The sequence below is a fragment of the Crocuta crocuta genome, unplaced genomic scaffold (genome assembly GCF_008692635.1).
Source record: "Crocuta crocuta isolate KB4526 unplaced genomic scaffold, BGI_CrCroc_1.0 scaffold223, whole genome shotgun sequence".
Classification (NCBI taxonomy): domain Eukaryota; kingdom Metazoa; phylum Chordata; class Mammalia; order Carnivora; family Hyaenidae; genus Crocuta; species Crocuta crocuta.
Genome location: NW_027529426.1, coordinates 1,822,863 through 1,843,646, shown reverse-complemented (window position 1 = coordinate 1,843,646; position 20,784 = coordinate 1,822,863). Strand labels below are relative to the sequence as shown.

The 20,784-nt window shown below is 35.3% G+C and overlaps 1 protein-coding gene across 2 annotated transcripts in view; it reads left to right on the top strand.

Annotated features, from left to right (window-relative positions):
- SLC30A9 (solute carrier family 30 member 9) overlaps positions 1-20,784 on the top strand; it is a 77,116-nt gene that overhangs the window by 18,019 nt on the left and 38,313 nt on the right. For both annotated transcript variants that reach the window (XM_077758888.1, XM_077758889.1), the window contains exons 3-8: positions 4,441-4,503; positions 6,555-6,654; positions 8,609-8,701; positions 9,069-9,151; positions 13,759-13,817; positions 19,803-19,870. In XM_077758888.1, coding sequence (XP_077615014.1) covers positions 4,441-4,503; positions 6,555-6,654; positions 8,609-8,701; positions 9,069-9,151; positions 13,759-13,817; positions 19,803-19,870 — 466 coding nt within the window. The remainder of the gene's footprint in view (positions 1-4,440; positions 4,504-6,554; positions 6,655-8,608; positions 8,702-9,068; positions 9,152-13,758; positions 13,818-19,802; positions 19,871-20,784) is intronic.

Genomic DNA, 20,784 nt, shown 5'->3' with positions numbered 1-20,784 from the left:
AATGAAGTACTCATATATTTTGAAATATAAACTGTCAGAATAAAACCATAACAAATAAATCTGGAAAAGAGCAAACTAGAAATCTTAGAAATGAAAGTTACTAAAATAAAAATTTAATAGATTAAATAGTTATCATCAAGTAGAGGATTAGTAAATTGAAATTCACCCTCAGTGCACAGAGGAAAGCAAAAAGATTTTCAAGAAAAATGAAAAGGCATTTAAGAAGCATGAAGCTCTGGCCTACATTTAATAGGCCATTTCAGAGCAAATAGAGAAATGGTGAAGTATGTAAAGAGATGGTAACAGTTTTTCAGATTTTGGCAAAACGAGTCTTCAGATCAAAAGTACACTTTGACTATGAAGCAGGGTACGTAAAAAGAAATCCACAGATTTAAAAACAAAAACAAGAAGCAGCCCAACTTAAAAACTGCCGAAGAGAAAAGTAAAGATGCTGTATCAGCTCAGTTGTTGCTCTTTTGAGGTGGACTTTTGATCTTTCACAGTATGCTCATCACAGGGGTGAGTGATTCGTAGTAATATCTGTGAAAGGGGAAAAGAGAAGATGAATGAATATTACTGTAGAAATTTACATTGGTCTAAATAGTCTAGAGAGAAGGCAAAATAAAAAGTACTTCACATATAGAAAGATGAATGTCATTTACTATTAACCCACCCACATTAAAGAAGGAAATATATTTGTGTAAGATGCAGAGTAGATCCAGGAGGAAAAAGCACTGGGATAGACAAGACTATGAAGAGCAAGAAATGGATAAAACGTGTTGTTTAAATATTGATAGTACAAACAAAAACCTTCTGACATTTCTAAATGCTAAAATTTAATTTAATTTAATTATTTTTTAAAGTTTATTTATTTGGAGTGAGAGAGAGAGAGAGAGAGAGGGAGGGAGAGAGGGAGAGAGAGAGAGAATATCCCAGGCAGGGGATTCCCTTTAAATGCTAAAGTTGTAGTCAAGAATAGTAAGATCAGGGGCACCTGGGTGGCTTAGTCAGTTGAACCCTGGACTCCTGATTTCTGGCTCCGGTGATAATCTCAGGGTTCCTGAATTTGAGCCCTGTGCTGACAGTGGGGATGGAGCCTCCTTGGGATTCTCTCCCTCTCTGCCTCTCCCCTGCACTCTCTCAAAATAAATCCATAAACTTAAAAAAGATGAGTAATAAGATCAAAGAAGTTTTCAGTGATTAAAGGTTTTTTTCTTGTTTAGAGGAAAGTTGAGATACTAAATAACTTTGCAGATGATTAGAAAGATTCACAGGAAAGTATGTATGTTCATTTTTAAGTAGAATCATTAAAACAAAAGAAATAGAATTTTATAGATGTCAAACCATCTTAGGGGATGGGCGGGAAGAGGATACAGAAAGCTTTATCAACCTAACAGATGACAAGAAAGGCAAAACAAAGATAAGAGCCAAGAAAAAAAGGACAGTAAACTGGAAACAGTAAGGTGGCAGAAGCCCAAGTGTACCGCTACTCAGGTAGTCAGCCGGATTTCCTGGTGCTGCGTATCATTTCAGTCACTGACGTTCTGTAAATATGTGGAAACAGTTTCTATTTGATTTTTTGTTTTCAGAGGCATGCGTTCTGGATCCTCTGCTGTCAGCTGCTCAGGTTCTTTGCTCTTGTAATTATCCTCTTGATGTATTAAACCAACAGTTTCCCCCTCTTCGTCATTCTCATCTCTGTATAAAATAGAATCAGTCTTTCCTTAATTCCATTCTCCTTTGTAGCTCCTGCTGAAATTCCAGATATTGTTTTTACTTGCTCAGTTCCCATTCTCACTTCAGCCTGTTGCTTCTGTCCCCATTCAACAGGTTACCAGTCACCTCCGTGTTGCTAATCCGGTTTTTACATCTGCCCTCTTCCTCCCTGCCATGAAAAATACACGAATATCTACTCATACATCAAATATTGTTTCAAACATAGAGATAATATAGGAAGTTGATTAAGAACATAGACTAATCAAAATGACTTGGATTTCGATCCTGACTGTGCCTTCATGTTTAAAATGCTAGTTGTGTGGTTGTGGGGTAAGTTGAAAACTTCTCTGTGCTTCAGTTTCCTCATCTTTAAGATGAAGATAATAGTCCTTACCTCAGCAGTTTTCTTAGGATCAAACAAAATAATGCACATAAAACACATAGTACAGTATTTGACACATATTAAATGCTTAGTAAATGTTAGCTGTTATTAGTAAACAATGTTATTTTATTATTGACTGAGGATATAAGTTTATAAGGGGCATTTTTGTAAGGGTGAGATGTTCTCTCTCTCTCTCTCTGCCCCTCCCGTGTTCATGCTCTCTCTCTCGAAAAATAAAGAAACTTCCAAAAAATTAAGGTCTGTCAATTTAAAAAAAAAAGGAATAGCATTAGACATTTATATATATCTTTAATTGTTTAGCTGTTTTTATACTTTATTATATGTATGCTTTTGTGATTTACTTTTTTCATTAGATTTTGCTAAGATTTGTCTGAACAGTAAATGTGTCTAGCTCATAAATTATGTGTTTAGTTCATTAATTTTCATGGAGATAATTAGAGCACATACTTTTGAGGGTTGTGTGAATTAAATGAGTTGATACATGTAAAATACTAATAATAGTGCTTGGCACATAGTAAAGGGTCAAAGAAAGATAGCCACTATCATTTTTTTTTATTATTCACTACTGTATGAAATGTGGTATGAACGTGACCTGGTACACTTATCTGTTCTCATGCTTATGGACATTTGGGTTCTTTCCAATTTGAAGCAACAGAACACAGTGCTGCTCTGAACATTCAGATATCTTTTTCCTTGTACCATTGTGCAAGTTTCTGTTAAGGCAAATATATTTTTTTTTAATGTTTTATTTATTTCTGAGAGAGAGAGACAGCATGAGGAGGGGAGGGTCAGAGAGAGAGGGAGGCACAGAATCTGAAACAGGCTCCAGGCTCTGAGCTGTCAGCACAGAGCGCGACACAGGGCGGGGCTCGAACCCAAGAACCGTGAGATCATGACCTGAGCCAAAGTCAGACGCTCAACCGACTGAGCCACCCAGGTGCCCCAAGGCAAATATATTGACCTAGAAGTAGAATTTGCTAGGTCATAAGTTATGCTTGTGTTCAGCTAGATCAGATAATGTCAACTTGTTTAGCGAGGTAATTGTGCCTGTTTGTATCTCCACCAGCAGTATGAGTTCCTGTTGCCCCATATCCCTTGCCAACATTATGTGTTGATATATTTTTTCATTTTTCCTAATCTGATTGTTGTAAAATGCTTCTTGTGGTTTCTTTTGGTTTCTGTCCATAATGAAGCAGCCATCTCTTCGTATGAGAGACGTGGTCATTACCCTTTCCTTCTTGTTCTTCCCTGTTTTTCTAACAATTTGTGTTTTTCTTGTTGATCTGGAGGAATTCCTAACTATTGGTACTTATCCTTTGTCGATCCTATTTGTTAGAAATATTTTCTCCTGAGGCAAACCATGAGAGAGACTTGAATGCTGAGAAACAAACTGAGGACTGATGGATGTGGGAGGGAGGGGGGTGATGGGCACGGAGGAGGGCACTTGTAGGGATGAGCACTGGGTGTTATATGGAAACCAACTTGACAATAAACTATTTGTAAGAAAAAAAAACAAAATTATTAAAAAAAAATATTTTCTCCCAGTTTGAGACTTTTCTTTTCTTTCTTTTTTTTTTTTAAGGTTTTATTTTTAAGTAATCTCCACACTCAACGTGGGACTCAAATTTACAACCCCAAAATCAAGAGTCACGTGCTTTACTGACTGAGCCATCTTTTCTTTTGTTTTTTTCAAGTGGAATCTTTTGATGGACAGAGGTTTTGAATTTTAATTTAGTAGAATATGTCCATTTTTTCTTGTTTAAGAAATCTGTCTCTACCATACAAATATTCTCTGCTGTTGTCTGTTAGGCATGTAAATGCCTTCACACTTAAGTTCTTAATCTACCTGGAATTGGCTGTTTATGGAATGAGATATATTTAATGACTCAGTAGTCATCCTTTCCTCATTATTATCTCTAGAATAGTTTTGAGGGAAGAATTTATAGTATGTGTCCTTGTTTTGTTCCTTATGTTAAAGAAATGCATCTAATTTTTTGTCATTGAATACATTTGTTGTAGGCTTGTTTTATTTTCTAAGGAAATTCCTTTTTGTCCTAATTTTTAAAAAAGGTTTGAAACTTGAATGGGTATTGAATTTTGGTGAACGCTTTTTCTTTAGCTCTTAAGATGATTCTACATTTTAAACATTTTCTAATGTTTAACTGTTCTTACATTCCTAGGATAACTCCAACTTGGCCTATCATATATTATCTTTTTTATTATTTATCTTTTAACATTGCCAGACTGTTAGCCAACATTAAGTTTATAAGTTTGTATGAAAGCAATTACTTAATGTAACTTTTTTTAAATAAACTTTTTAGCAGAAAATATAGGCGCTGAACTCAAAGCTCCACTCATTAAGCAAGAACCTCTCCAAGTAAGAGGTAAATATATTTTATTCTATTTTTTATTATAATGGTGTTTTGAATTAAATATATGAAATTAGTTTATATAGAGCTCCTTATAATTGTATTATTCTTACTGTACAGTCCATTTTTTTTCTTTAAATATACTAACCATAAGGATTTATTCTCTTTGTAAGCTAATTTTCTACTGAAATTCACTTTGCATTTTGGTCATAAATTTTGTGGTAATTGTTTTTTCAATAGCCCAAAGAAAGGAGTAATGGCAAATAAAAGTCATCAATTGCTTTATCATTTTTAGAAAAGCAATATGGTTAAAAAACAAGAGACCCAACACCTTTCAGTTACACCATGTTCAAATCCAGATAGAGTTTGGACATCCTTTTTTGACTTCGCTTTGTAGGAATAGCTGGGTGACGAGGGAATTCTTGTTTGCAGCTCTGCTCTTTGTAAGGAGCTATGACTCTCACACCAAAGCAGCATGTTTTACAGGGACAGTAACTCTGTCGTTAGAGGCACCATGGCTTTGGCATCAGGCACAAGTGGATTCATAGACTGGCTGTATGGCCTTGGGCATTTTCCTTGAGCCATAATTTTTGTCCCTGTGAGGTTTTGCTAAATGTGATTTCTTTTCTAGGGTAACCTTGAAGATGACCCATAGTATGCAGTTACAGTTGGGAATAATTAATAGGATTGCAGTATCCTCATCCATAATCTGGGCCAGGACAGGCCAACAGGGATTTCTATGTACTTTGGAGAAATCTTTAAAAAGTAATTTAAAAAAAAAAACTAATGTTTTAAAAGAAAGAAGTAATTTTTCTCTTTGCTCCAGAGTAGCTTATCTGGATTTAGAATTTTAGGATTATTAAAGTAAGGCAGTTTTAGAGACTTGAAACTCATACAAAAAGAAACCCGAATTACCTTATATGTATTTTTTTCAAATAAAGATTTGATTTTTATACTTTGTTGGAAATGTTCTTATTAAGTATTATTTGTGCATTTGATTTTAATAGTTAATGTGTTATTTTAAGAGTCCTTTTTAGCTTCTGTAGTGACAGGTAATTTTAGTCTTAATATGCTCTTTCCTTTTCAAAATACAATGGAAAACTCATTAATTAATAGATCTGAGAATAGAATCTAAAGTAACCGGGTGACAGTTTGAAATGGAACACGTGACTTCTGTTGTTTTGCCCTTATTCTTTAGATATTTGCTCATGTTACTTATCTACGTTATGTGACCAGAAGTCTCATTTTATAATAATTTATAAACATAGACCCATGTTGAGTGTAATTTTTAATTCACAGACTATAATTGATGCCAAATTGGTATTTTGTTATCGATATCTCTGGTTTTTTAATGAACAATGTGATGCTTGGTAATTATGGGGAAATAATTTAGTAGAAGACAGTATTTTACCTATAGTCTATAATAAGCTTTCTATAATTTTGTTAAACTTCCTATAATTTTTAGCTGATAAAAATAATTCTTATGTTTACTTTAGTTTTTGTACATTATGGGAAATAATCCGATGGCTTTCAGGCTTTTTTGACTACAACTCACATAAGAAATATGAATGAAAACAAAAGTTTTCACAAAGAGTACTTATTCATTGTATGTAGTACTCTTTGATTTTTTATAAACAGTGTTTGAAAAAATGTTTGAAAAACAGTGAACCAGCATGGACTTTTTTTTTTATTGAAACTTCATTTTCATTTAGACTCTAGACAATTTGAATTTTATTAGTACAATTTAAACAGACCAGTAATACCTGGATATATAATATACATGTATATATAATATACAGGATGTCCATTAGACAAAGGATTTTGGCATCAATTATAGCTGAACTGTGGAGGTAAAATCTGCATTTGGGCTACAAATGGAATTCAGTTCTGTTCTGTACTTGGAGACTTTGTTTTTCTGATCCCATTCAGTGCATCAGCAAAAACATCAATTTTCTACGAAATTCATTAGTGAACTCACTTAAGTATCAGCATATGTTTATCTTCTAATGTGATTTACAATGTGCATATTTATTATGTTTTTTTTAAAAATATTTTTTTGGTTTTAGTCAAAGCAGTCCTTAAGAAGAGGGAATATGGACCAAAGTATACTCAGAATAATTTCATCACTGGAGTCAGAGCAATAAATGAGTTTTGTCTGAAATCCAGGTATAGTAGGGTTTTTTTTTTTTAACGTGGTAGTTCTGTCTAATCTAAAGAGCCATTTATTTCTTAGAATGTGTTACTTGCTACCATCCATGTGGAAATTTTCCCATGACTCCTTCCTAAATTGAAGATCTATTTTGTTCAGCTAAAAAATGTTAAAATTGTTAGCTTACTAAACTGAATTCTGCTTCAACATGAGCAACTCCAGTCTTTTGTGGTATCTTAAGAAATTCAGAAAGCCAGGTTCTTGGGGTGCCTGGGTGGCTCAGTTGTGGGGCGTCTGGCTCTTGATCTTGGCTCACGTCATTATCTCATGGTTTATAGGATTGAGCCCAGTGTAGGGCTCTGTGCTGACAGCATGGAGCCTGCTTGAGCTTCTTTCTCACCCTCTGTCTCTGCTCCTCCCTCAGTTGTACTTCCTCTCTCTCAAAAAAAAAAAAAAAAAAAAAAGGCAGGTTCTTTAAAACCTCTGTATCTCACAAGAACCTTAGGAGTTTTATTATTGTGTTAAAACATAGCTTATTATCAATAAGATACTTGTGTATTTGTGTGTTTAACTTTTTAAAGTTGTAGGTTCATTTGGCTGCAGAGTTGAGTAATTTAGTTACATTTATGTTCAAACTCCAGTTATGGTTTCTGTTGAGCATAAATTATTTTTATGGTATCTTTTTGTTACTAATTTTCTGGTAATCCTAGAGATTTATTGAAATATTTATCACAAATTGAAAAGTTATCCCTTGCTTAGCTAAGGAAGCCATATTATGTGGAAGATTTCTTGGCAGTTTAGATGTCAGATTTAGCCTTTTTTCCCCCATGCCTCTCCTGGTCACATCCTCTATATTATAGCATCAAGAAATAAGAATTCTTGTAATCAGTTTTGTGACATACTAAGCTGTTAAAAACAGCATTGTAACATTGTAAAAACAGTTACGGTGATATAAAACAATGTCCTGTTTCACATGGGGCACTCCATTTAGTTCTCACAAGAATTTTGTGAATTAGTGGATTAGGTATTGCGGTCTCCACATTGTAGGCCAAGACACAGAGTAGAGATCAGTGATGACCTAGCTTGCTTAGTGAGTCAGCGTCCTCGAACTAGGATACATATCTTTGATACTTAAATATTTGTTTACTAATATGTGATGGTTAGTTGTTGTTGACTTATTTATATATTTATTTATTTTTTAAAGATTTTATATTTAAGCAATCTCCACACCCAACTTGGGGCCCAAACCCACAACCGTGAGATCAAGAGTCACATGCTCCATTGACTGAGCCAGCCAAGTGCCCAGGTTGTTGACTTATGTTAAACTCCAAGTTTAATTTCTTGGAACTTAATATATTCCATAGTAACCAGATTTTTACTTATAGGTCTTTCCATTGCTTTGTAGAATTTCCTTAGGAAGACCAATAATCAAATTTAGAGTGACTTTTTAGCAGTGACTTGATGAATACATAAACCCTTCAGAGTTTAAGAGAATGGAAAATAAATAATAGAATTGACATATACTCTTTATGACTTGATACCTACAAATAGTATTACCACTTAGTTCCACCAATTAGTATTAATCTGGATATAAACAAGTAGGATTATAAGTTTTAAATTTAAATTCTTAAATAGAGGATGATATCCTAATCTATATTTTTTCTACTTTTCACTTTTTCTTCATACATCAGACATTACAGTGGAGTGTCCATAGGAGATAAAAAACAAACACTGATGAAGGAGTTGAATCTCTTCCTATTATGTTACGTTATCTATAGTGAGCCTCAAGAATAATTTTTTTCACTGTTTCTAGAGAAATTTTTGTGTACAAAATGCCTTCTTTAAACTGATCTGTATAGTCTTTAAAGATCAGGATCGAGGTAGTGGCTTTTATTTGCCCCTAATAATCCTTCTAAGTAAGTCAACTATATGAACCTTGTCTGAATAAATTCAGCATGTTTCTTTCTCCAGTGATCTAGAACAGCTTCGAAAAATCAGACGACGAAGTCCTCATGAGGATACCGAGTCCTTTACCGTATACTTGAGATCAGATGTGGAGGCAAAGTAAGAACATAGTTCTTTTAGAATATATATACAAGCCAAATTTTGGACTAATAAAAACCCATGACAAGTTTTTAAGTGATATATTTAAAAAGCAGAGTATTTTCATATTTGCAAGCTATCTGCGAGTTAATAGTATATACTAGTTAACTAAAAGTCTATCATAATTTATAAGAAAATTTGCTGTTGAATTTACTCTTACTGTTTAGATTTAATTTAGAAAAGTTTCTTAAGTGTTTTATGTTTTTCCTAAAGGACTTTATGCTTTGTTGTAAGATTCTCATATAGTTATTGTTTGTCTAGATTTAAATATGATTACCTTAAAGTCATTAAAATTGTCCATTGTCAATGGCCATGTGTGTATGCACAGATCTTTGGAAGTTTGGGGAAGCCCCGAAGCTCTTGCCAGAGAGAAAAAACTGCGTAAAGAAGCAGAAATAGAATATAGAGAAAGTAAGTATATTCAGTTTAAAATGGAGTTAATTGAAAAGTAACTTGTTGGTGAAGCTGGGGCCTTTAATAACTGCACTTCCTAGCAGTTGCATGTCTCTTGGCTCTGGCTCTGTGGGTTCTAGCAAATACCAGTTTCCACTTTGAGATTCAGTTACTTTATAAAAATAGTACCTTTTTTCCCCCTCCTGTATGGCTCTTTAAAGATGATGAGAGGTAACAAAGCTAGATGTTGGTTTCTATAAAATATGTCAGTATTATAATTTGTAGTTTGAGCTGAAGATTATACGTATTCTAAAAGTGGTAGTACTTCTTACAGAAAAATCTGTTAATTCAGTTACCACATTTCTACTTTAATTAATTCCTTCAGCACACGTTTATTTAACATTTACTGTGAACCAGAAGCTGTGCTTGATGTTTGAGATCTAGTTGCAAATAAGACTCTCCGGCACTTAACAATTCCATAGTTTAGTGACAAAGGCACCTTTATAGAATTAGGATTTAGGATTATGTGAAATACATTTTAGATAATTCTTTGATTTATATATATGTATGTATTAATGACAAAAGTGATGCACACTTGTCATTTTAAGAAAATACAAAACTGTAAAGAATAAAAAGCCCCCTTTCATTTCCTCTAGTTACTGTCTCACTTTCCTGACTGTAGATAACTGTTGTTGGCAGTTTGGTGTATATCGATCTAGAATATTTCTGATGCATTTTCAAATTTCTATATACATTTTTTCGCTTAAACATACTTGGGTGACACTATGCATAATGTTTTGCATCTTGTTCTTTATGCTTACCAGTGTTAACTGTAAACGTCTTTCCACGTCTATCTATAGAGATCTACCTCACTCTCATTCTTTTTTAACAGCTGCAAAGTATTCCATTGTAGGGATATAACAAGCATTATGTTCTTCAATTTTTTACCATTACAAAGAAACATTAGTGAATGTCATATTTTTAAAATATATAATATATACTATTATTATAAACATTTATATGGTATAAATGGTTAAAAGAATTTTAGGGTCAAAGGACATGGGCATTTTAAAATTTGTTAGAATAATTAGTTCTGAATAATTATTCTCCAAAGGAGTATTGTGTCACTCTATACTTATGGTGTATGAGGGTGACTATTTCCTTATACCCTCGACAATGTTGAATGTTACCATTGTTTTAACTTTCTTGTGTATTTGATGGGCAACAGATGGTACCTTTAATTTTGAGTTTCTCTGATTACTACCGAGGTTGGTTATCTTTTAGTATATTTTTCTTAGTTCTTCTGTGATAATTTTTATATCCTNCTTGCCCGTGAATGGTGAGATTTCAGACAGAAGTACAGAGGAAAGTGTAACAATCCCTCAAGAATCCCATCACTAAGCTTTAACAGTTATCAACATTTGGCCACGCTAGTTTTATCTGTATTTCCCTTACTAACCCTCACTCTGCTGAATTATGAAACTAGTCCCAGCTGTATTATTTCATCTATAAATATTTCAGTACATGTCTCTAAAAAACAGGATTTGTTTTAGTTAGTTCATATGATGGTGATGGCTAAACTGCCTTAGAAAAGCTCACTAACCCCTGCCCTCGATAACCTATCAGTAGGTCTTAATATCCTCTCAGTTGCCCTTTAGTTGAAGATCTAAGGTGTGTTTGTATAGTTTTAATATTGGCAAAGAAAATGAGTGACCTTCTGTTGGTTATTTCTTTTCTTGACAAAAACTGAAAAAGCATTTTGTCTCTTTCTACTTATCTAGTCAGGAGGAATAAGGACTATATTTGAGGTTCTTGTAGTTCTGGAATATATGATACTAAGTTATCTGTGTGTTGAGCAAGTATAGATTGTTTTGCAGAATCCAAGTCCTTTAAATTGTAGTTCAGCATTTTGAAAAGTAATAAGGGGAATCAGTGAGTCCTAGTATCTATGGGATTTTTGCCTCTTAGAAGAAGCAAACATTTGTTGACTATGTATATTCACAGATGTGCTAAAATGAGCTGCACCTAAATTCATAGAGTTAAAATATTTCAGTGAAAGAAATATATGTTGGGGTCAGGGAACCTCAGAATTTTGGTATCACTGTTCAGTTAAAGGCTTCCATTGGGTGTCTTTTCAGTAATACAGATGCTAATACAGGATATGATCAAATGTCGTGCCAGTAGGACAGATTGCATGGGGGAGTTAGATGCTTGCACTGCAGTTATAGTTCTGTTCTGTTACTTTGGGGAACTGATATAATGTGGCAGGATTAAAACAGAGATAGAGGTGCTAGTATCTGAGAAAAATATACACATATTTTTCTTTGACAGGCTTTATTTAGGAGAATCTGACTTTTTGAACTGTATTTCTAAATTCTGTACAGGACCAAAGCTTAAAGGTGACAATATTACCTTCCCCTGATGAGTTGGTGAAATTTCTAAATGGCAATTGAGAGACAATTATGGTCAGTAATATAGGTAGAAAAGGGATAGAGAGAGCTTCTTGAGAGCATGGGAGTTCAGTATGAAGAGGGAGCAGTGCGATAGAAAGGAGATCAAGGAGAAGGGAAGCAGGGTGAAGAAGGTATGCAAGGAAGGAAGGAACAAAGTAGGCAAAGTAGTGGTGCTCAAATTGTCCCAATTTTGGCCAATGGAAGCACCTCAAATTGGTTCCAAAGTCCTTTTGTCATAACCCTTGTGTTGTAGCGTCCTTGCTTTTAGGGTACAATAGGGCTTTTCAGGTTTATCTTGTACATTTCCTACTCCAGACTGGGCATATGTTGGGCATTACCTGTCTCTGAAAGGAACTTCATTTCTTTTTAGTGGGAAATAAAATTGAGAGTCTACTTTGGGCATTAGGGGTACTCATTTGTAGTAGGTTGACATATGTTTAAGGTCTTTACTGTAGACAAAGATAGGAAATGCTTCTTTTTCCTTAAGAGAGAAGATATATAGGCTGTTTTTAAAAACTTAATGTTTCTTTTTCTTTGTTGTGTTTTTTATCTCTTTTCTTACACTGAAAATCTTATTTCTTAATCCATTGATATAATTAATTACATTTTTGGCTTACACATATAGGAGGAATACAGTGTAGTTTCAAATTATAATACCAATACTATTGCCATCAGGATGATTTAAAATTTCTTTACTTCTTTTTTTGTCTTTAGTATATATCCCAGTAGGGATGTATAGTTATATTTCTGTGTTTTAAATTCACTTGAAATTTCTGTCTGTATGGATAAACCTAAATAAGATATACTTTTTGTCCTTGCTTTTTTTGTTTGACATTATGTCCTGAGGACCATTCTATAGTAGTAAACAAAGACATTTCTTTATTCCTTTTATAATACTCCTATTTTGGGGGAGTACATCATAGTTTATTCAGTTATTGCCCCATAGATCATTTCTAGTCTTTTGCTGTTAAAATGATGATACCATAAGTAGCTTGTACATACATTAAAGGAAATATTTAAAGTTCACAATTTGAGAAAACATAGTAACAGAAGTTTGTTTTTGTTATGCTTTTAAACTTTGGGCTAAAAAATGAAGAATTGGTTCTTCCATCAAGCTTAAGTAACTCATTTTTTTAGATCATATTGAGAAGAGAATCTAACGTCAAAGTGCCTTTCTGTCACTGTAAGCCAGATTTCTCTCCACCTTTTTTTATTATGTTAAAAAAAACCCAAAAATTTATCATTTTAACAGAGTGTTGTCTTCACATTGTTCTTCAATAAATCTCTAAAAATATTTTCCCAGAACTTTTTCATCATGTAAAACTGGAACTATACCCATTAAGCAATGGTTCCCCTTTCCTCTTACCTGTAGCCCTTGGTAACCACTATTCTACTTTGTGGTTCTATGAATTTTACTACTGTAAGTATGTCAGATAAATAGAATCATACAGTATTTGCCTTTTTGACTGAGTTATTACACTTAGCATACTGTCCTCAGTGTTCATGCATGTGACAGGATGTCCTTCCTTTTTAAGTGTGAATAATATTTCATTGTTTGTATATGACACCTTTTGTTTATCCATTCATGTGTCCATTGACATTTTGGTTGCTTTCACTTCTTGGTTATTCTGAATAGTGGTGCTCTGAATATGGGTATGTAAATACCTCTTTGAGACCCTGCTTTTTAATTTATATTTTGGATGTATATGCAGAAGTGGGATTGCTAGATCATATGGTAGTTTTTAATTTTTTTGAGGAGCCCTCCATATTGTTTTTCATGGTGGTTGCACCATTTTACAGTCCCACCAGCACGCACAAGATTTTCAGTGTCTCCACATCCTTGCCAATACGTGTTTTCTGTGCTTTGTTTTGTTTTGATTTTGGATAATGGCTGAACGTTCTGATGGTTGTGAGGTGATACCTCATTCTGATTTTAATTTGCATTTTTCTGATAATTAGTGTGATATGTTGGCCATTTAGTGTGTTTGTTGGCCATTTGTATATCATCTTTGGAGAAAGGTCTGTTAGAGTCCTCTGCCCATTTTTTATTCAGCTGCTACCCTGTGGAATATATTTAACATAGTCTTAAAGAGAATAATTGTGTTAACCTATAATATGACTGGTAAGAATATATATGAACTAAATGTATTATGTGATTCTTTTCTTTTAAAGGGCTATTTAGAAACCAAAAAATATTAAGAGAATATAGAGACTTCCTGGGAAACACCAAGGTAAGGTTACCTTTCTGATGTTATGTGTGTATATTTTGCATAGTGAAATTCTAGTGTCAGTCTGTTGTGAAATTCTAGGATATCTGATCATAATTCAAGATTTTCATGAGCATATTGTAACTTACTGAAATAGTCTGCTTCTATGTGTTTTTCTTGAAATTAAAAAAATGGGAGGGGGATGGCAGAGGGGGTGCCTGGACAGCTCAGTTGGTTAAGTGTCTGACATCGACTCCAGTCGTGATCTCACAGTTCGTGAGTTCAAGTCCCGCATTGGGTTCTGTGCTGACAGCTCAAAGCCTGGAGCCTGCCTCAGGTTCTGTGTCTGTCTGTCTGTCTTGTCTGTCTGTCTGTCTCTCTCTCTGCCCCTCCCCGCTTGCATGTGCTGTCTATCAAAAATAAACATTAAAAAAAATTTAAAAACTGGGACATGTGTTCTTTTTAAATTCATAATAGTGTTATAAACCATAAATATATATTATAGGTGAGGGAGAAGACTATTTTCTTGGGTTTTTAGCAAAATTGAACTCTTTAATGTACACATTTAATTTTCTTTATCCTCTCTCCTACCCCTAACCCTCATTAAATATTCAAACTGCCATTCTCTGCTTGTACCCAAAGTGTTCAGCCCTTGGAGGAGAAAATTTCACAGCCACTGATTGTTCTTATTATATGTATATATAAAATCAGTGGACACAATGTTATTTGACAGTCTTACTAAACTTCCAGAGGGCATCAGTCTCTTAGTCTGTAAGACAGCTCTTCCATACTTTTCCTCTGTTCCAAACTTCCTACAGCCTTACTCTTCAGCTGATGACCTTGCTTCATATTTCATTGAAAAAAGTATCTCACTTTCCATCACCAGATTTACGGACTTACCTACTTGTATGCCAGAATACTTCCTACTAGACGGATTGATATTCGGACCAGTACAGAAAGTTTACCTTTATTATCCTACCTCTTATTTTCTTCGGAGTCCTCTTCATTTGGGCTTCTATCCTTACCACTCCACTGAAACGGCCCTTAGCAAAGTCCCCACAACCTCTGAAATACCAGGTAGTCATGTCCAAAGTCAGCTTTGCATTTAAGCCTAGTTGGGAGGTATCCCATGTGAAGAAGTCAGTGTCCTATCTGAAGAAAAGACCCGCCGTGCAAATTGTCTGCTTTCTTCTGAGTTACATTTGAGACATTGCTCCCTTTTGGCAGAATTTAAGTTGGCAGTGATGACAACTCTAGTCACATTTTATTTGATATTTTTTCCTTTCCAGTCATTATATTCAAAACTCCTTAATTTCCATATCCCCTTAGAATTTTGTGCTTCTGGCATCCCAGTGATAGATAGAGCCTTTGTGTGCCTTATGAGCAGCCTTTTCAGTTCCCTGAGGTAGCTGCTGCCAGTGCCCATTCCTGTGAGACTGGGGAGACCTGCCCCCAGGGAAGATCTGTTTCTACGTTTTGTATCTGTTTCACAAGGAGGATCATTGTCACCAGACTTTTGAATAGTAGCTATTGACTTCTGAAATCTGTGTTACTAGAGGCCTTTGAGGATTAATTGTCGTCAACCTTGACATGTTCCAGGGTTTGAATAGACTTTCTTTCTATTACACCCTTTTTTGTAGTAATAGGATAACACTTTAGTATTTAATTTCCCTTTACTGTTCCCATATTCCTATAAGGAACATTCACTCCTCCTGAAGGTGGCTGCTTTCCTTCTCCAGAATATATGGGGCTCATCCTATTTGCTGGAATTAAATGCCTTCTTTACTTTTACTTGTGGTTTTTTCACAGATCAAGACAGTGGTTTTTCTGTAGTATTTTTCTTTGTCTTAGGAAATCCTAGTAGTGATCGATATATTTGAACTTACTGTCTTCTGGGTCTGTCAAAAATATTCTCTCCTCAGAACGATATCTGTCTGATATCTAATTTCTCATTGTCCCTTTATTTTTTTAAAAAGTTTTTTGTCTATCTACCTGTTTGTCTATTTATCTGTCTGTCTATCTATCTATCTATCTATCTAAAAGTTTTATTTAGGGGCACCTTGGTGGCTCAGTTGGTTAAGGNCTGTCTGTCTATCTATCTATCTATCTATCTATCTATCTATCTATCTATCTAAAAGTTTTATTTAGGGGACCTTGGTGGCTCAGTTGGTTAAGTTCACAGTCGCAAGGCTTGTGAGTTTTAGCCCAGTTTTGGGCTCTGTGCTGACAGCTCAGAGCCTGAAGCCTGCCTTGGATTCTGTGTCTTCCTCTCTCTGCCCCTCCTTTGCTTGTGCTCTGTCTCGGTCTCTCTCAAAAATAAACATTAAAAAAAAGTTTTATCTGTTTGTTTGGAGAGAGAGAGTGAGCACAAGCTGGGGAGACGCAGAGGGGAAAGAAAGAATGCTAAATGGGCTCTGCGCTATCAGCATAGAGACCTATGTAGGGCTTGAACTCACAAATTTGTGAGATCTTGACTGAGCCGAAACCAAGAGTCAGACACTTAACGAACTGAGCTACCTAGATGCCCCTCTCATTGTCCCTTTAATATATTTTTCCTTGAATACGTTTCTACTTTCTTGTGCCTTCCCTCAGAATTCTAATTCTGTGAGTTTCTTGTCATAGTCCTTTAGAGACTCAGAAGTACCTTTATCTCCTCTTGTAATTATAACCTTAAAGCATCAGTAGTGCTTTGAGTATTTTATGCTGATTTTGCTGGTAATCTTTTTTGAAATATTGCCAAATTTTCTGTTTTTTTGTTCCAGTATTTAAAAAAATTATTATGAGAAATTTCAAATATATGCAAAAGTAGAAAAAGTAGATATTTGATGTATCCATCTTCCAGTTTCAATAGTTCCCAGCATATTGGCCATTCTGATTTCTAAGGGATGCTTCTCCCATTGCCTTTGTTACGGAATTTATTGGTAACTTTAACAGGATACTTCCCAAGAGGCTTGTGAATCTTGGCTCCTTGTGGATCACTTGCTTTTCCTTGGACTTTGTCACTATTTTTGATCTAGGGACGACCAACACACAGTCACCTTTTCTACAGTCTTTTTTATCAGAGCAGTTTGAGCTCAGTGAATCTGTTTTTCCTTATGATATTCTATTCTGATTTTAAACATCTCATTTTCCTTCTTTAGCTCTCTTACTTATCCCCAGAATCCTTAAACCTTTTTTCTAAAGAAATATTTCTCATCTTCCACCTTAAGCAGCATTTTTGCATTTATTTCTATGCATTTTTTACTATTCCTAAAATAATTTCATAGAGTTTTTGTTTTTGTTTTTTGTTTTTTTTTCTTCTCTCTATTCAGACAAAGGATGCAGCACATTCTCATTGTACTAAGACAGACCTACTGTGGTTTTTATTTATCAATAAGCGATAGAACTCAGAAATTTAGAGCCATGGTCAGAATGTATAGTTTGCAAATCTAAGTTCAAGCTGAAGTCATGTGAATAAGGTTTCTCCTTGCCAAGTTCCTTGTCTTAGTCCTGGAGGCAGTTCAAAACAGAATGTGGGGCATCGAATTGCACATTGTTTGTCAAGACCTGACCCTAACACTTTAAATCTAGAAGCTCCTTCTTGTTGTTCTGTGGTCCACAGGGAACTTACGAGGTGCTGTTTAAAATCCTGGTCTGCAGACCTGACTGCAAAACACTGTAAAAGTATGAACAAATTCAAAAAGGCATATTTCTCCCCTAATGTCTGAAATGGACTCACCTCCATTTTCTTGGCAATACCTAGCCAGGGTGCCTCTATGGAATTCACATTTAAGCTGCAGCAGCCTGTCTTCTAGGACCTGCACCTTCAGCGAGGACTGTTTCTACTTACTCAAAACCAGCACCTTCAGTAAGGGCTGTTTCTAATGATTCAAAACCATTGTAGTCTGCTGCTAGGGGACAAAATGCTATAAGCTGTGGTGACTTACCAGCAACTAATTGTCACATGGCATGACCCTAGTAACAACCTAATTTTTTTTTCCTTGTTTCCATCAGCTGTTTCTCAGAGTTCTAAGCCAGTATATTAGATCTTAAAGACTCTTCTTATTTAGACTTATCCAGTAAATTGTAGAGAGTTCTACCCATCTTGCCCAGATAAGTGGCCATGAAAGAACAGAAGAGAATGTGCACCACATCCCAAAATAAAGGAGGGAGCTAATAAGCACGCCTATCATTCTCTCCCAAACTTACCTCCCTAAACTTAGTCAACCTCCAGAGGGCCACTGGGGAGGAGGGGAGGGCTGGCTAAATGCAAGAGGCCAACAGTATCACCGGGGGTGCGGGTGTCTTTCCTCCTGGAAATCAGAGGAAGAAGCAAAGTGCCTACCACCAACAGCAGTATTCTGTTTCCTTGGAACACTTTGCTTTCTAGGAGCCCAAGACAGTCTTTCACCTGGTTTTCCTTCTATTTCATGAATACCTCCGCTTGCTTCATCTCTTCTGCAACAAAAGCTGCATTTTTACTCAATCTTTATATATTAGACATTCATTATAACTTAAATCCCATTAGCAGACCCAACTGTCATTTTCTCCAAAATAGATCTCTAGTATAACTGTTTCTCCCCATGTCTCTTATCGAAACCTTAGTCTATACTATCACCAGCTTTTGCCTGGAATGCCCTCCTAATTGTCTTCTCTACCTTTGCTTTTATCCCCATAATTTATTCTCTATTTTATCAACTATATCTTTGTAAAACATAAATTAGGCTACGTCAGGTATCGGCATAAAAATATATAGTGCCTTCTTTTTGCCATTAGAATAAAATTTATACTCCTTACCATACTCTCCAAAATCCAGTAGGTTAAGGCCCTTGCCTCCTTCTCTGTTCTCAACCTCTACCATTTTCCTTGCTCTCTGTGTTCTTAGCCACACCAACCTTATTTTGTCCTTTATACAGCAGACTTATTTCTGTTCCAGTCTTTAAGTGTGCTTTCTCTGCCTGAAACTAGTCTTCCAGATTTTTTAATGGTTGCTTGCTTATCATCATTGAACCTCTTTCCTACTCTAGTTAAAGTAAATCTTCCCACATTTAACCTCCCCTTCTCATACATGATCCTCTCCATTGTGTTCGATTTTATTTTTTTCTGATATGTATTTGTTTATGGATTTATTCTCTATCTTTCTGGACTAGACTGAGATCAGTGAAGGCAGGGACTCTTGTTTTGTTTACTCTTGGGTTCCAGCATCTAGAATTGTGCCAGGCATGTAGTAGTCGCACAATAAATATTTCTTGAATAAATGACATAAGGTAGAATATGTGAGGTATTTTAATAGAAAGGTGAAGTTCAATAATAAATGTGCAGCGTTATGAGTATTTATTCTCTGTGAGTGACCAGGGAAGGCTTTACCTTTTCACTTGGCCTAACATGGAAGAGGATGAGTAAAACCTGGACAGATTGTGGTGGAAGATGATGATAGCATTCCAGGGAGAGGAAAGGGCAGGAGAAAAAACACAGAAAGTATACATTGAAGGAACAGTAAAACTACATTTAGCTCAAGGAAAATATTTTTCCATACTTGGTTTATTTCTTTTGTTTTGGTCTGTTTAGGAATTAAACCTATTATCACTCGAGGTCTTTGATATTTAGAGAGCAGTAAGGATTTAAATTTGAGAAGCAAACTTGGCTTTGGCTGTTCCTTGTTTAAAAGTTACGAAGTTGCTCAAGAAACGGGAAAATTTTAGAGTATATCAGTTTTAGTTCAGTACATTCTTTATCACTTTATCCCTAGTTTCTATGTAACCAACTCAGATCTTTTCTGGCAATAGGCAGGAAATTAGTCACAAGGAAACAAACAATTCTGGTTTTAGAAAAAGACTTACAGACACTCTCAGTTTCCATCTTCTCACTTTTCGAAGAGGAAATTCTGGAGAAAAAGAAACAAATAAGTAAATCTAGTTGTTTAGAGGTTTTGAAAGAAGAGATGTTTTTCTGGTGTACCAGAGTCACTTATAAGCCTTAAACTGCTTCCCTGAGAAATTTTAGAGATTTGTTTGTTTGTTTGTTTTATAGCCACGGTCCAGAACGACATCAATTTTTTTTAAAGGGCCAGGAAAAGTGGTGATGGTTGCCATTTGCATGTAAGTACTGAAAAGTAAGTCATTTTAAAATAGAAACATGTTGTTTTTAATGTGTATATCCATGAATGTAAACATTTTTTACTTCATATCTAGATAGACGTTTATATTGTTTTAATACTTTTTTTAAGTTTATTTATTTACTTTGAGAGAGACAGAGAGAGAGAGCTGGAAAGGGGCAGATAGAGAGGGAGACACAATCCCAAGCAGGCTCCATGCTATCAGCACAGAGACCAATGTGGGGCTCGAATTCGCACACCATGAGGTCATGACCTGAGCCAAAACCAACAGTCTGATGCTTACCTGACTGAACCACCCAGGCATCCCAAAAATTTTGTATTATTTTAGAAGCAAGTTGCATGAGTCTTTGTTAATTATTGTCAGTAAAATGATGGAGGAAGTGTCCACATAGATACCCGTGCTTGTACTGTGTCTATTTTTGGTGTGGCTAAGAATAGTTGCTCTCTGAAAATCCTCTTATTTTGGGGACTCCTGGGTGGCTCCATCGGTTAAACCTCCCAACTTTAGCTCAGGTCATGATCTTACGGTTTGTGAGTTTGAGCCCTGTATCGGACTCTCTAATGTCACTTAAGAGCCCACTTTGAATCCTGTGTCTCCCTCTCTCTCTGCCCCTTTCCTGCTCATGCATGGATTTTCTATCTGTCTCTCCAAAATAAATAAAAACATTTGAAAATACTTACATTTTCATTAGGGTTGATAGAATTTTTTTTTTAAAGGTTAGAATTAGGGGCACCTGGATGGCTTAGTTAGTTGAGCATGGGACTTTTGATTTCAGCTCAGGTCATGATCCCAGGGTTGTGAGATCAAGCTCTAAGTTGGCTCTGTACTGACCTTGGAGGCTGCTTGAGATTCTCTCTCTTTCTCCTGACCCGCTCCCCTTCTCATGCTCTCTCTTT